This window comes from Canis lupus, chromosome 13 (genome assembly GCF_003254725.2).
Source record: "Canis lupus dingo isolate Sandy chromosome 13, ASM325472v2, whole genome shotgun sequence".
NCBI lineage: Eukaryota > Metazoa > Chordata > Mammalia > Carnivora > Canidae > Canis > Canis lupus.
The window spans coordinates 63201368-63215275 of NC_064255.1; the positions used below are offsets into that span (position 1 = coordinate 63201368).

At 36.1% G+C, this 13908-nt stretch overlaps 1 protein-coding gene across 12 annotated transcripts in view; it reads left to right on the forward strand.

Annotated features, from left to right (window-relative positions):
• Positions 1-13908, forward strand: part of MTHFD2L (methylenetetrahydrofolate dehydrogenase (NADP+ dependent) 2 like) — a 134956-nt gene that overhangs the window by 28857 nt on the left and 92191 nt on the right. For all 12 annotated transcript variants that reach the window (XR_007401754.1, XM_049093057.1, XM_049093062.1 and 9 more), the window contains 2 exons: positions 9002-9154; positions 10379-10486. Coding sequence is in view for 11 of the 12 variants with exons in the window: in XM_049093057.1 (XP_048949014.1) it covers positions 9002-9154; positions 10379-10486 (261 nt within the window). In the remaining variant the exon portion in view is untranslated. The remainder of the gene's footprint in view (positions 1-9001; positions 9155-10378; positions 10487-13908) is intronic.

Sequence of the window (13908 nt, forward strand, 5' to 3'; positions counted from 1 at the left end):
GTGTGTCAGAGGAAGCTCGTTAGAACAGACATGCTCACTCATCTGAGGGTTTTTCTTCATAGAATACACACTGCTTCGAGGGCTATATGGTACATTTATCAGAAGTCAGTGTGTCTAGTATATAGGGTACCAAGAGCTTAATTAACCAGGCTGTTTTCAATACTACTTCTGAAGAATAAGGCAACTTTTGCATCTCTGTGTCCCCTTCAGGTTACTCGAGAGAATTATGAAGAGCAAAGGTCGCAACCTTTGTGTTGTGTATAGGTTCCCACTCCATTCTTTTTTTTTTTTTCCTTGCCAGCCTGTGAAATAGGCCTGCCTAGGGATATCCTGTGCAGCTTCTATGGCTATAGGAGAAAGAGGCTAAGGAGGGGTGGAGGGCCAAATCCACCCCTCCTGGCCTAGTCACCACCTCCCACTCCACCTCCAAGCTCTACTAATTCTCAAATTTGGAGGTGGAGTAGCAGAATGAGATTAGACTCACTTCCCATTCCTTTCTTGTCCGCTTACTCTTTGATGATGAAACAACTCTTAAATGATGTTGGGCAAGTGGTAAGCACCTGATAAGTATTTTCTGTCTCGAAACCTTGATGCAGAACCAAAAGGGTATAATTTAAATATTACTTATTGGCTTGAGAACAGGAAACACAGCTTCCAGAGGTATCTCTCTTACTTACGCCTACAAAATAATTAACTCGTTAAGAGACTATAGCTAAATAATTTGATCAGGCAGACATTTATTCCATTAGAATATAGGCTCCAGAGGGTAAGGATTTTGTCTGTTTGGTTCACTATGGATCCTCAATCCTTAGAACAATACGGGGCACATGGTAGACACCCAGTAAATATTTGTTGAGTGAACAAGTGAGCAAATTTTCAAGGGCCTGTATATTGTGTTTAGAGTGTGGACTTCAACCTATCACAAAGCTTTGCCTTAAATTTCAGACTTTTCAAATCCTGAAATGAAGAAATCAATAAAAAACAGACAAATGTGAATCTTTTACTTCAAATTTATATTGGAAGATGTAAACATGCCAGATACATAACAATGCAGATGCAAAGATACTGACAAAGATTTTAATGAAAGCCACCTTTGGTTTTTCGTTTTATTTTTAAAGGGTAGATGTCAGAGGTTGTAGAAGGATCAGACATCTGTTCTAATTGTTCCTGGTTGTCCACTGATTTTGTCTAGTTTCATCTCTAAGTCAGGGGTAATAGTACTCATTTATCTAACAGGTATTTATTGAGTCCCTCCTATCCCAGGCATTGTTCTTTGTGCTAGGAAGACATCAAGGAAAAAAAGACAAAAATTTCTGTCCTTGTGGAGTAGCAGGAGAGACAGACGATAAAAAATAAATGTGATAAATATACATTTATATTTATTAGAAGTTGATGTGCTATGAGAAAAAAAGTAGAGCATAGAATAGAGAATCAAGATATTGGGGGACAGATTGTATTTTTGTTTCTTCAACATTTTATTATGAAAAATCTCAAACTTACAGAAGAGTTAAAAGAATGATACAGGGAACACCCATATAATCCCAACCTAAATACTATAATTGTTAACATGTTGCTATTTTGCTTTGTCATATCTACCCGTTGATTCATTCATCAATCCCTCTTGTTTTTGAGACATTTAAAAGTAAGAACATACAATGTATCCCTAAAACTTCAGCATGCATATCATTAACCACAGGTCAGTATGTATGTTTTTATGTAAAATTTATGTTGCATTGAAATACATACATTTTAAGCATATTGAATGTAAGTTTTAATAAATTTTGAAATAATGTAAACCCCCTAGCAGAATATAGTGTGTGTGGGTGTGTGTTTATCAACTGAGAGAGTTTTCTCATGTTCGTTTCCAGTCAATTCCTGTCCCTGCCTCCATCCTAATCCTCAAGGAACCGCTGGTCTGTTTTTTTTTTTATATGCATATTTCCCATTTGAATACATTCCTTTGAAAAATACCTATTTATGTATTTGGCTCATTTTTAAAAACTGATTTATCTTTTAATGATTTTGCTTTGAGAGTTCTTTATATATCTGGATACAAGTTCTTTGTCAGATATATATTTTACAAATATTTTCTCCCAGTCTTTTTTTTTTTTTTCTCCCAGTTTTTGGCTTGGTATCCGTTTTGTTAATATTATTTTTTAGTTGGTATAAGATTTTAATGTTTCTGAAGTCTAATTCATCAGTTTTTTTCTTTTGTGCTTTATGCTTTTGTATTCTAAGAAACTTTGCCTGTATCTAGCACAAATTAAAGTTTTCACCCAGAACCCAGTTTTAACTTTTATGTTTAGATTTATTATAGTTCAGTATCCCGCCCCACTGCCAAATGGCTATCAAGTTATTCAAGGACTTTTTGTTCAAAAGATTTTCCTTCCTCCACTGAATTGCTTTGGCATCTTTATAAAAAATCAAATGATTGTATAAATGTGAATCTAAAGCTGGGCTCTTGGGCAGCCCCGGTGGCCCACCGGTTTAGTGCCGCCTTCGGCCTGGGGTGTGATCCTGGAGACCCAGGATCAAGTCCCGCGTCGGGCTCCCGGTGCATGGAGCCTGCTTCTCCCTCTGCCTCTCTCTTTGTCTGTCATGAATGAATGAATAAAATCTTTTAAATAAATAAATAAATAAATAAATAAATAAATAAATAAATAAATAAATGAATGAAACTGGGCTCTTTATTCTGTTTCTTTGATGTATTTTTCTGCCCTTATATCAGTACCACACTGTCCTGATCACTTAGCTATATAGCAGGTCTTCAAGTCAGATATTATAAGTCCTCTAACTTCACTCACTTTCAAGATTGCTTTGGATATTCCTGTGCCTGCTCATATAAATCTTAGAATCAGTCAGCCTCTACCAAAAAAACTCATAGAATTTTGATTGAGATTACATTGAACCTATAGATCAATTTGGAAGACTTGACATCTTAGTACTGTTGAATCTTCCAGTCCATGAGCACAACATGCCTTCCATTTGTTTAGGTCATCTGTCAGCAGGGTTTTATAGTTGTTCTTATAGAGGCCATTCTCAAATTTTAAAAATTTACTCCTAAGTGCTTTATGATTAGTTAACTATTATAAGTAATATTTTTAACATTTCATTTCCAAGTAGTTGCTGTTTGTATACAGAAATACAACTGATTTTTTTTGTATTGATTTTGACTTTGTATTCTGTGATCTTGCTAAGTCCACTTTATTAGTTCTTTCATTGTTTTGTAAATTCTTTAGAATATTCTGTGTAAATAACCATGCCATCTGTGACTAGAGCATTTCAATTCTTCCTTTCTGATTTAGGCTTCTTTTTTTCTTTTTCTTATATCATCACACTAGCTAGGATCTCCAGTAAAATATTGGATAGTAATGGTAGCGGAGATACCCTTGTCTTCTTTTTTTTGGAGAAAAAGATTCAGTATTTCATTATTAAGTATAAACTTAGCTATAAGTTTTTTTGTAAATGCCTATTATATTGAGGACTTTAAGCCTTGCATTGCCTTTGCCAAACCACTGGTACTATCTTTGTGTAGTTCTCCGAGGCTTGGATGGGCTTCTTGGAGTTTTCTTCCTGTGTGTGTTGTTCAGGGGTCAGAGATTTGAGCAGAATTTACAGATATACTTTGAGTCTCCACTCTGTGGCTTTCTTCTTTTCTGGATATCTCCCTCCAATTTTCAGCTGCTGTGGTAGCCTCAAACTTTGTGCTTTGATTCCTTAAGCAAGTAGGACTGCAGATATCTATCAAAGTTCTAGCTGTTCTGTGCCTAAGGAAAACCTCCAAAATGGGAAACTTGGGCAGCCCAGGTGGCTCAGTGGTCTAGCACCACCTTCGGCCCAGGGTGTGATCCTGGAGACCCGGGATCAAGTCCTACGTCGGGGTCCCTGCATGGGGCCTGCTTCTCCCTCTGCCTGTGTCTCTGCCTTTCTCTCTCTCTGTCTCTCTGTCTCTCATGAATAAGTAAATAAAATCTTAAAAAAAAAAGGGGGGGGGAACTCTTTGAGTGACATTCCTGTCTTTCAGATGCCCACTCTCCTCCAAATCTGTCTGGGTCTAGTGATTCTCCAGTGTTTTACAGATGGCTTTTATAAAATAGTAGTTATTTGAAAATTTTTTATTGAGATATAATTGGCATATAACATTGTATTAGTTTCCAGTGTATAACACAACGCTTCAATATTTGGATATATTGTGAAATACTCACCATGGTAAGTCTAGTGAACATCTATCACCATACATAGACACAAGATTTTTTTCTTATAATAAGAACTTTTAAGATCTATTCTCTTAACAATTTTCAAATACACAATACAATATTATTCACTGTAGTCATCCTGCTGTACACTACATCAGTAATGTACATTACAACTATAGGTCATTGTTTTTTATGTTTGTTTTCCAGTGTTTACAGTAATTGTGAGAAGTTTGGTCTAACCTAAACTACTTCACGATTATCAGAAATGGAACCTACTTTAAATAACATGATCAGAATAGTCCTTACAAATAATGTAACATTTAAGCAAAGATTGAGTAGATGGAATAGATATTGAGTGTGAGTCAGAATGGCTCCAGACTTTTTTGGCAAGCAGCACGGGAGGATGGAATTGCCATCAACTGAAATGGAGAAAACTATGGGCAAATCAGTTTAATAAAAAAAGATCTGTGCCCTAGAAGGCTCACACTCATAAGTGAGAGAGAGAGTTAAATAACTAATGTTATCAACTGACTGAGCTAATGTGCTAAGTATTCTTTATAGCAGTTCTGTGGGAGAGCAGAGGAGGAAAATGTATCATTTCAATTTGTGATGAAGGAACAGGTGCCAATCAACGTGTTGAGGAATGACTAGGGTGGGAAAGACAGGGAAGAAGGAATTAGTTATGGAAGAGTCATGCATTTCATGAACAATAGTACAGAAATACAAAGTTAATTCTAAGGAAATGAGGGAGTGGGACATTGCTTGATGTGACCAATTTGACTATGGTGGTTGGGAAAGAGATGGAGCCTTTGGAGAGGAGGTTTTAGGAAAAAGATATAACCAGGCTGAGGACAGTATTATTTATTATGCTAATGAGCTTGCGCTTAACCTATAGCTATTGAGGCAGTAGGAGAAGGTACTTTTTTTTTTTTTAAGATTTTATTTATTTATTTGAGAGAGAGAAAGCAATAAAGCAGGCATGAGCCAGGTGAGGGGCAGAGGGAAAAGCCAACTCCCCACTGAGCAGGGAGCCTGGAGCTGCATCCCCAAACCCGAGCCACAGGCAGATGCTTAACCCACTGAGCCATCCAGGCGCCCCAAGAGGAGGTACTTTTAAACAGTAACATAAAAATCCTTGGATAGAGAATAGACCAATAATTTGTTCCTTTTTGAGTGTGTTCATTGTCCAAAGGCAGTTAAGCATACACATACCCACACACACACACAATCATACACATAGTGTAGTAGTTCTATAGAATGGTCTCAAGGCATTCTCTGGGTTGTTTTCTTGCAACATGATGGTTATAATTTGAAGGCCTTTTTTTTTTTTTTACATGATTTAATGACCTCTCATGATCATAAATAGAGGGGAAACATAAAGTGAATACTGCCAGTTTTCCCATTCATTTGGTAGGATGTTGACTGGTTATTTATTAGCCACTGTATTCTGTGGGTCAAAAATATTTTATAACCATTGTGAAAAAATTGATGCTACTGAGTCTTAGGATTGTTTCTTCAAGTCATGGACCCAAGGACTTCAGGGGACTTCCACTAGATGTCAGTCAAAAACAGAAAATATATTTATTTCTCTTACTCATATAATAAAGTATTCAGTGCTTTTCTGCACATGTTTAGGCATGTATTAACCTAGAAATTGTGTTGTATTTGTAGGCCTAAAAGAAACAGTGCATTCCTTGGGATATGTTAGGATTATCAAATGTCTTGATTAGAAGGTGGGGGGCTCCTCCAATTTTAACTTTTAAAAAAATAGTATTTATTTATATATTGATTGATTTATAGTGTGTGAGCAGGGGGAGGAACAAAGAGAGAGGGAGAATCTCAAGCAGACTCCCTGCTGAGCATGGAGCCCAAAGTGGGGCTCTATCTCATGACCCTGAGATCATGACCTGAGCTGAAAGCAAGAGTCGGACTCTCAACCGACAGAGTCACCCAGCCACCCCCAATTTTAACTTTTTTTAAAGATTTTATTTATTTGAGAGAGAGTGAGAGAGAGAGCATGAGTGAGGGAGGGGGCAGAAGCGGGGGGGGAGGGCGAGCAGCAGACTCCCTCTTGAGCAGGGGCCCAATGTGGGACTCTATCCCAGGGCCCTGGGATCATGACCTGAGCCAAAGGCAGATTTTTAACCAACTAAGCCACTCGGAGCCCCCAAATTTTAATTTTTGAATGGTATTTGAGATGATTGGATACTTATGACTTCTATATACATAAGGAAAAACTGGCTTTAGGGCAAAAAGATGTAGATTTTAATTCTGGATCTTCCTCTTCATACTGGCTTGAAATTAGCTGAATCTCCCAACTCTGAGCTTTGTCTTGAAAATGGAGATGATAATACCTTTTTTCATTTTAGTCTCCAGTAACTATGAATATCAAAAAGGAAGTGGATATGATAGTAACATGAACATTATAAAGCACTATGTAGATATAAGTTATTCTAATTTGTATTATTGCCATTCACTGCATATTACATAATAAAAAGTGTATCTTTCCTGGCAAAGACTGCAAGTGAGATTTAATTCACTGCTGAGATAACATAGAGTTCTATAAAAATGTATGTATGTATGTATGTATATGTAATGTATGAATCAGTTTCCTTGATTCTTATAAAAATCTACTCATATAGGTTCTTTTCCTTTTAGACTAAATAACCTCAGTTTTCATATGCTCTCTGTGTTACACCTTTGTATGTCCACACATCTTTTAAATAACTATTAATGAAGTGGCTTAAGAAAAAATTGCTTGGAATTGGTGGCCTGGTTATGAACGGAGTTTCACTGGAAGGCATACCTAAGAGGACTGGTCTCTAGTGCTGGCCCCCATATTCTCACATGTTTATAGAGCTTCTTAAGAATTTTAGCCGTTGCATGAGATAAATTATTTGCTATAACTTCAGTGTTATTGTTAGTGAATGGAAGAGCACAGACCAATAGGTGGTGACATTAAGTGTAGCTCAGACTTATTGGTAAGGGGATGACTCTCCAAACCTACAAGAGACCTGAGTTCTTTCAATCAGTCCATGTTAAAATTAAAATTAGCCAATTTTAAGCTTAGAAATGAACTAATTTAAGCCCTAGGTCAATAATGGAGATCTTAAATACAATTATTTTTCTTTTCATTTACAAAGCTTTTGATTAACTGTGCCATATATCCATATGCCGTATATCCATGGCATGGAGCTTCAACATAAATGGTTAATGTCTAAGAAATGAATCATCAATATCATCCAGGTTAAAAAATGAGCCACTGTTTTTATTCTCAAATAGTGAACATGTGGTTTTTAAGAATTTTTACTAGAACCTGTATAATCATTTTCTGGTTTCAGAGAAAACAGAGGGATACTTACTCTGCTAGAACATTACAGAATAAATACGGTTATTGAAAGTGAACAACTGTTGATTGGAAAGACATTCCAAAGACCCCGTTTCTATATGAACATAATTCAAATTACTACTTTCATACATATAAAAGACTTCAGTAGTTTAATGCTGGAAAATTGGATTTAAAGTAAAATAGTAGTATCCCATTTAGAATATAGAAGATCTAAGGTACAAGGCATAGCTCTTGAAAACAATTTAAAATTTGACTTTGGTAATGTTCTTAAAAATTATATTTAGGGACACCTGAGTGGCTCAGTGATTGAGCATCTGCCTTTGGCTCAGGTCATGATCCCGGGGTTGTGGGATCGATTCCCACATCAGGCTCCCCTCAGGAGGCTGCTACTCCCTCTGTCTATGTCTCTGCCTCTCTCTGTGTGTCTCTCATGAATAAATAAATAAAATCTTAAAAAAATATATATCTAAATGCCATCCATTGTGTAATGAACAAAGAAACTTTTATGTAGCAAATAGTAACTTTACTTCAGTAATATTAGGCAGATGGGCTGATTGTTGGGTTTAGGGTAACCTAAGCCACTCTGCATAGAGTAATAAAAGCCTTATTACTTTTCAAAATGAGATGATGACTGACACCTCCTATCTATATGTTCTTTTCCTTCCAAATAGAAAACCAAAATGATATTTTGGATATCAGTGTGCTAGTGCTTCAGAGAAATATACGTGTGTGTATGTGTAGGTGTGTGTGTGATTTGCTTTTTTGTTATGTCATTTGGGAGGAAGTTAGGCACACAAATGATGTTATGAATATTTTAACACCAGCAAAGCCCTTTTAATCTGTGATAGTGGAAATATTTAATAGAAGACTATTCATGGAAATGTCTTGTGTAGGAAAAACATAGATCTAAACCACTAAGTAGGGAAACTAATTGAGGCAAAGACTTAGGACCTGGCTGTTTCCAGATCTCATTGGTATTGTTTTATTTCAGACATTTTACCCTTTCACCAGGCCAGCCGCTCCGGCCCCGCAATTGCCTTATACCATTACAGTGGTTAATTATAGCCATCAGCCAAAGCACTTTGGCTTACTATTTTGGTGGAAAGAAAAAGGGCGAAGTAATGATTTTACACCTTTCCTGAGGCTAACTCATAATGTAGATCTTCAGATCTCAAGTAAAGACCTCCAAATAAATGACCATTTAAAAATAGACCAGGGCAGCCCCCATGGCCCAGCGGTTTAGCACCACCTTCAACCCGAGGTTGATCCTGGAGACTCGGGATCGAGTCCCACGTCAGGCTCCCTACATGGAGCCTCCTTCTCCCTCGGCCTGTGTCTCTGCCTCTCTCTCTTTCTCTTTCTCTCTCTCTCTCGCTCTGTGTGTGTGTCTGTAGTGAATAAATAAAATTTAAAAAATAAATAAAAATAAAAATAGACCAATTTATTTACTTTTCAGACCATGTGGATGAGCGAACAGTGTGCAATGGAATTGCCCCTGAAAAAGATGTAGATGGATTTCATATTATCAATATTGGAAGACTGTGCCTTGATCAGCATTCTCTCATACCCGCCACTGCCAGTGCAGTTTGGGAAATAATCAAGAGAACAGGTTGGTAACTTGTGGTCCACTGGACATATGTATGAAGTGCCACACTGAGCATTTGTGCAGTTCCTTGATGGAACCATTTCACTATTGAGTGAAAGAAAATGATAAGCCATAAAACTTCAGTCTGTAGAAAGTTATAAAATCATAGAAGTCAAAGAATAATCCAAAGTAAATAAAATAAAATAAGGAACGCATGTCAGCTTACTGGTAACTACTGTTGCACCTTATAGGAGTGGATTTTTCCCAATAGTAGGATTGTGTCCCTGCTTTTAAATTATAAACTTACTGTGCATTTTCCAGAACGAATTGTGATTTTCCTTACCTTTAGAAACAAACAAAATGTGATGAACATATTTGAGCCATCTCTAATGACTTCAGTGTTTACTGTAGACATTTACATTTGAATTGTGCTCTGAATACAATACAAATATTCTCTTGGACCCTGGAGGTATATAGAGAGATATATACCTCTACATTAATCAGTTCCATATTGCCATATGGAACATATTCCATATGTTTGTGATTGTCCTGCCTCTCTCTCTCTCACTGTCTCTTCCACTTCTGACAGCATCTTCTCCTTTCAAATGTGCTGTTTTCTAAAGGAGAAAATTTCAAGAGAAAGTAGATCCTAGAACCATCCTCTTAGGACATTACTACTTGTAAAAGCCTTAATTCTAACTTCTTCATTTCACTTATGAAGCAACTATGCCCAAAGGAGGTAGAGTGTGCTATATCTGCAAGTTTTATCTTTCATAACTTTCTGAATCCCTAAAGTTCAGTACCTTTCTCCTATGGGGTAAAGTGCATGAGTTTTGTAAGAAATACCCTTTTTCCCAATTCATTTTGTTCCGAATTTGCTGAAAGTTTGATTACCAATTAAGCTTGACATTGTTGTACTTTGCTTACTTTATAATTAGTAGTAATTATTACTTATATTTTAAGTTTTTTGCATGTCTAACTCTTCATGTGAATCTCCATATTTAAAAGTAATTTAATGACAACTTGAAAAATGTAGTTTTTTAACAAGGACAATTAAAGAGGAAGTGACAAATCCAAGAAACATAAGAAGAATATTTATAAATAATGAATGTGGGCACATTATAGACTAGCCACACAGTAATTCAAATTTAATTAGAAGTTTTTAAAGAATGTTTTACTTGGCTGTTCAAATGTTTAATTTGCTTCTTGTTTTTGATTCTTCATTTAAATCAAACTCTGTGTTTTAAGGAATTGAAACATTTGGGAAAAATGTGGTTGTAGCTGGAAGATCCAAGAATGTAGGGATGCCCATTGCCATGCTTTTACACACTGATGGAGAACACGAACGGCCAGGAGGTAGGTAGGACCTTAGAGATTCCATATACTCTTACAATTTTCTTTATTGTGAAAGTCATCAAGTAAGGATGTTTAAAAATGTGACTTGGTATATTCGTGAGTTGATGCAAATTAAGGCTTCCCTTTTTCATCTAATGACATGAGCACCTTGAAAATGAATAAAAGAGTTGCTGGGAATATACAGCCCCTTTGTCCCTATTACTGTTATTATTTTGGCCTTATACATTTTCTTTAAATAATTGACAATATAAACATTAAGAAAAGTAGAAAGCCACTAAATACGTAACAATCACATGTTGATGGACGTCTGCATGCTCAGAGGCACACACACACACTGAGGTATAGATATATAGATTTCTTATAATTATTAACCTGGGTGAATTCCAGTGTCTTGATCTTAAATTTTTAGATCTTTCTTTTAGGATCTTTGTTGACATAAGGCACATGAAATAACTTTTTAAGTCACAAAGCCCTATGGAAAAAGAAGCCCAGTGATGACATATCACTATCTTAAATGATGAATGAGACTTTTGAGTATTACTTTTCCTTCCTGGGCCTGAGGATTTAAATGTTGCCGCTAATCAAAATGTGTATGTGGATTGCAGTAAATTAGGGCCTGGTAATGATTCCAGGTAACTTTAAAAAGCCTTAGTTTTGAGGAGCTTTTTGAAAGGCTAAATCTAGTAATATGAACACAATATCATGGTGAACACCTACAATTCTAGTGTTATTATTTATGTCTAACTCAATCTACTAGTGCTGTCTCTTAGGATATAATATTGATTCATATTTGCCTTTGTGGAGTATTTTCTACATTAAGCAAGTTAAAACAACCAGAAACATTTACCTAGGTATACCATTTTTTTGGAAAATTTTGACTCGGTGTCAGTTTGCCATTTTTTTCTTCATTTTCAACCTTTTATTTTCTTACTTCATTGATGACATAACAAGCAGCATTATGTTGTTCCACAACCTACATGGTACTTTCTCATAAACCATCTTTTTCATTCTTAGTAATTCTGGCATAGATTATTTTAATTTTGCAGCTAAAGGAATGAGCTCTCCAGACTTTAGGTGACTTACCTAAGGCACACAAAGAAGTGGTGAATCCAGAGCTGGGAGCTGGGTGTTGACCGGGTTTAGGAGGATAGACTTGGAGTCAGACCCTGTCCTGCCAAGCCATGTGTGCTTGGGCGAGACATTTATGCCATGCAAGTTTCCACTTCCCACATCCGTAAAATGCAAATAATATTAATATCTCCTTCTCTGGGTTTTTGTGAAAATTAGATGAGATATGAGTGTAAAGCCCTAATTATAGTGCCTGACACAGTAAGTTAAGTTAGCGCTCAGTAAGTGTAAACTGTGGCTGTTACTATTATTTCCATTATATGTTTAACTTAATAATCTGCGGCCATATTAACTATAAAGTTTAGAGTGACATGATCCAAGTTAATGATGTATTTTTCCCCTTCATTTTGTCTTTTTCTGCTAGTCTTTGTTGCAATAATTTACATAAACATAGAATTTATAAAGTCTGTAAAGTGATTAGAAATATGACATCATAATGTACATAATCGTACTTCCCATTGTACTTTTTCTCATAGGTTATCAATGTATTTTATGCTAATTTCTTGGTAGGTTTGCATTTTGAATTATTTATTTGTCTAGAATACCTAAGTCTAAGAAAATCAATTTATCCCTTTTTTATGCGACTTTAAATTAGACATCCCCATGTCATAATACATATTAACTTTATAAACATTTTATGTTGTGTATTACAAAATATTCTTACTTGAATGCATGTTAAAAATTGAATAAAAGTGGAATTAGTTATAATATTGGTTATTTATATGCCAGGTAGTTAAATTTGCATTTATTATAGCAGCACCTAGGTGCCGTTATAATTGTAGTATCTAAAAGGTAATAAATTATATTAAAAATGATGTTGGGCAGTTTGTAAAATGAGTGGTGTTTAATCTCATGTATATTTAATGGGAATGTGGTGACATATATGATTAATATAATGAATTGTTGAGAGCTGCTTACTGAAGATTTGGAGTCTGTGGGAAAGTTGATATTTCAAACGTTCCTGTCTGTTAGAGCAGTAATTATGTGCAGTGACTACATGTGCATTGTTAGCTAATGGAGATAATGAAGGGGGATTAACTAGGCAAATTCATATCTATGACACTCACAAGGTTGAGCGTTCAGCTCCTACTGTATTTCTTTGCCAGAAGAGATTCAGAACCCTAATGATTCATTTGTGTCTTAGAGCCAAAGATAATTGTACTAGAAGAAAAATGGCTATACTGTAATTTAGCTTGATTAATATGTGTCACTTTTGGCTAGCTTTTAGTCCTGATTATTTAGGACATAAATCCCAGTTGTTTGGTGAGAAAGAGTTTCTTTTAATTCCTCAAGGGCTTGAAATATATAAAGCACTGAGAATGTGCTAAAATCTAGAGGCAAAAGGGTAGTGCTGGTGCTTGACACAGCAGGATGCTGCAGGGAGATCATCTTCTGTTGAGGACATGTCATCACAGAAGGCTTTGTTGAGGACATGGCATTTGAGCCACTCTATAATTTATGTAGAGTAGGAGGTCAGAGATGGTTCCTGTCTTTCAAGAGCTTAGAGTCTTGGTGGTAAAGGGGGAGATAGATACAGAGGTGCATGATATACAAGTATGCATGATTTATTTATTTATTTATTTATTTATTTATTTATTTATTTATTTATTTTTTGCATGTTTTAAATTGTAAATATTCAATGGCACAAAATAAATTTTGACATCTCTAAGAAAACACTGCATTTGCTTAGGGAAGCCTGTGGTTAATTGAGGGGGTGTAAAGATAATGATAATGGAGAATCTCTTCTCTTGAGCTCCACTACTTACAAGGATACTTGAATGCCATTGTGACTACCTAGAAGACACTGTGTATTCTTTTAACTTCTTTGTATATGGTAACCTACCCAGTCTCACTTTTCTTTAGAATGGAAACTGAATACCATTGGTTTCAGCCCAATGTCTTTATTTGTAGCTTTACTGTGAGGAAGCAAGAGAGAAGTTCTTCAGTTTCTCTAAAATAGAAATTCCTCCAAGATAACAAAGTGGCATGATGACCAGGTGTTAAGATTATTAATTGTCGGGATCCCTGGGTGGCGCAGCGGTTTGGCGCCTGCCTTTGGCCCAGGGCGCGATCCTGGAGACCCGGGATCGAATCCCACATCGGGCTTCCGGTGCATGGAGCCTGCTTCTCCATCTGCCTGTGTCTCTGCCTCTCTCTCTCTCTCTCTCTCTCTCTCTCTCTGTGACTATCATAAATAAATAAAAAAATTTAAAAAAAAAAAAAGATTATTAATTGTCACCAAAGGAATGAGATTCTGATTTTATTTCAGGGTTTTTTAGAGTAAGTGTCTTTCT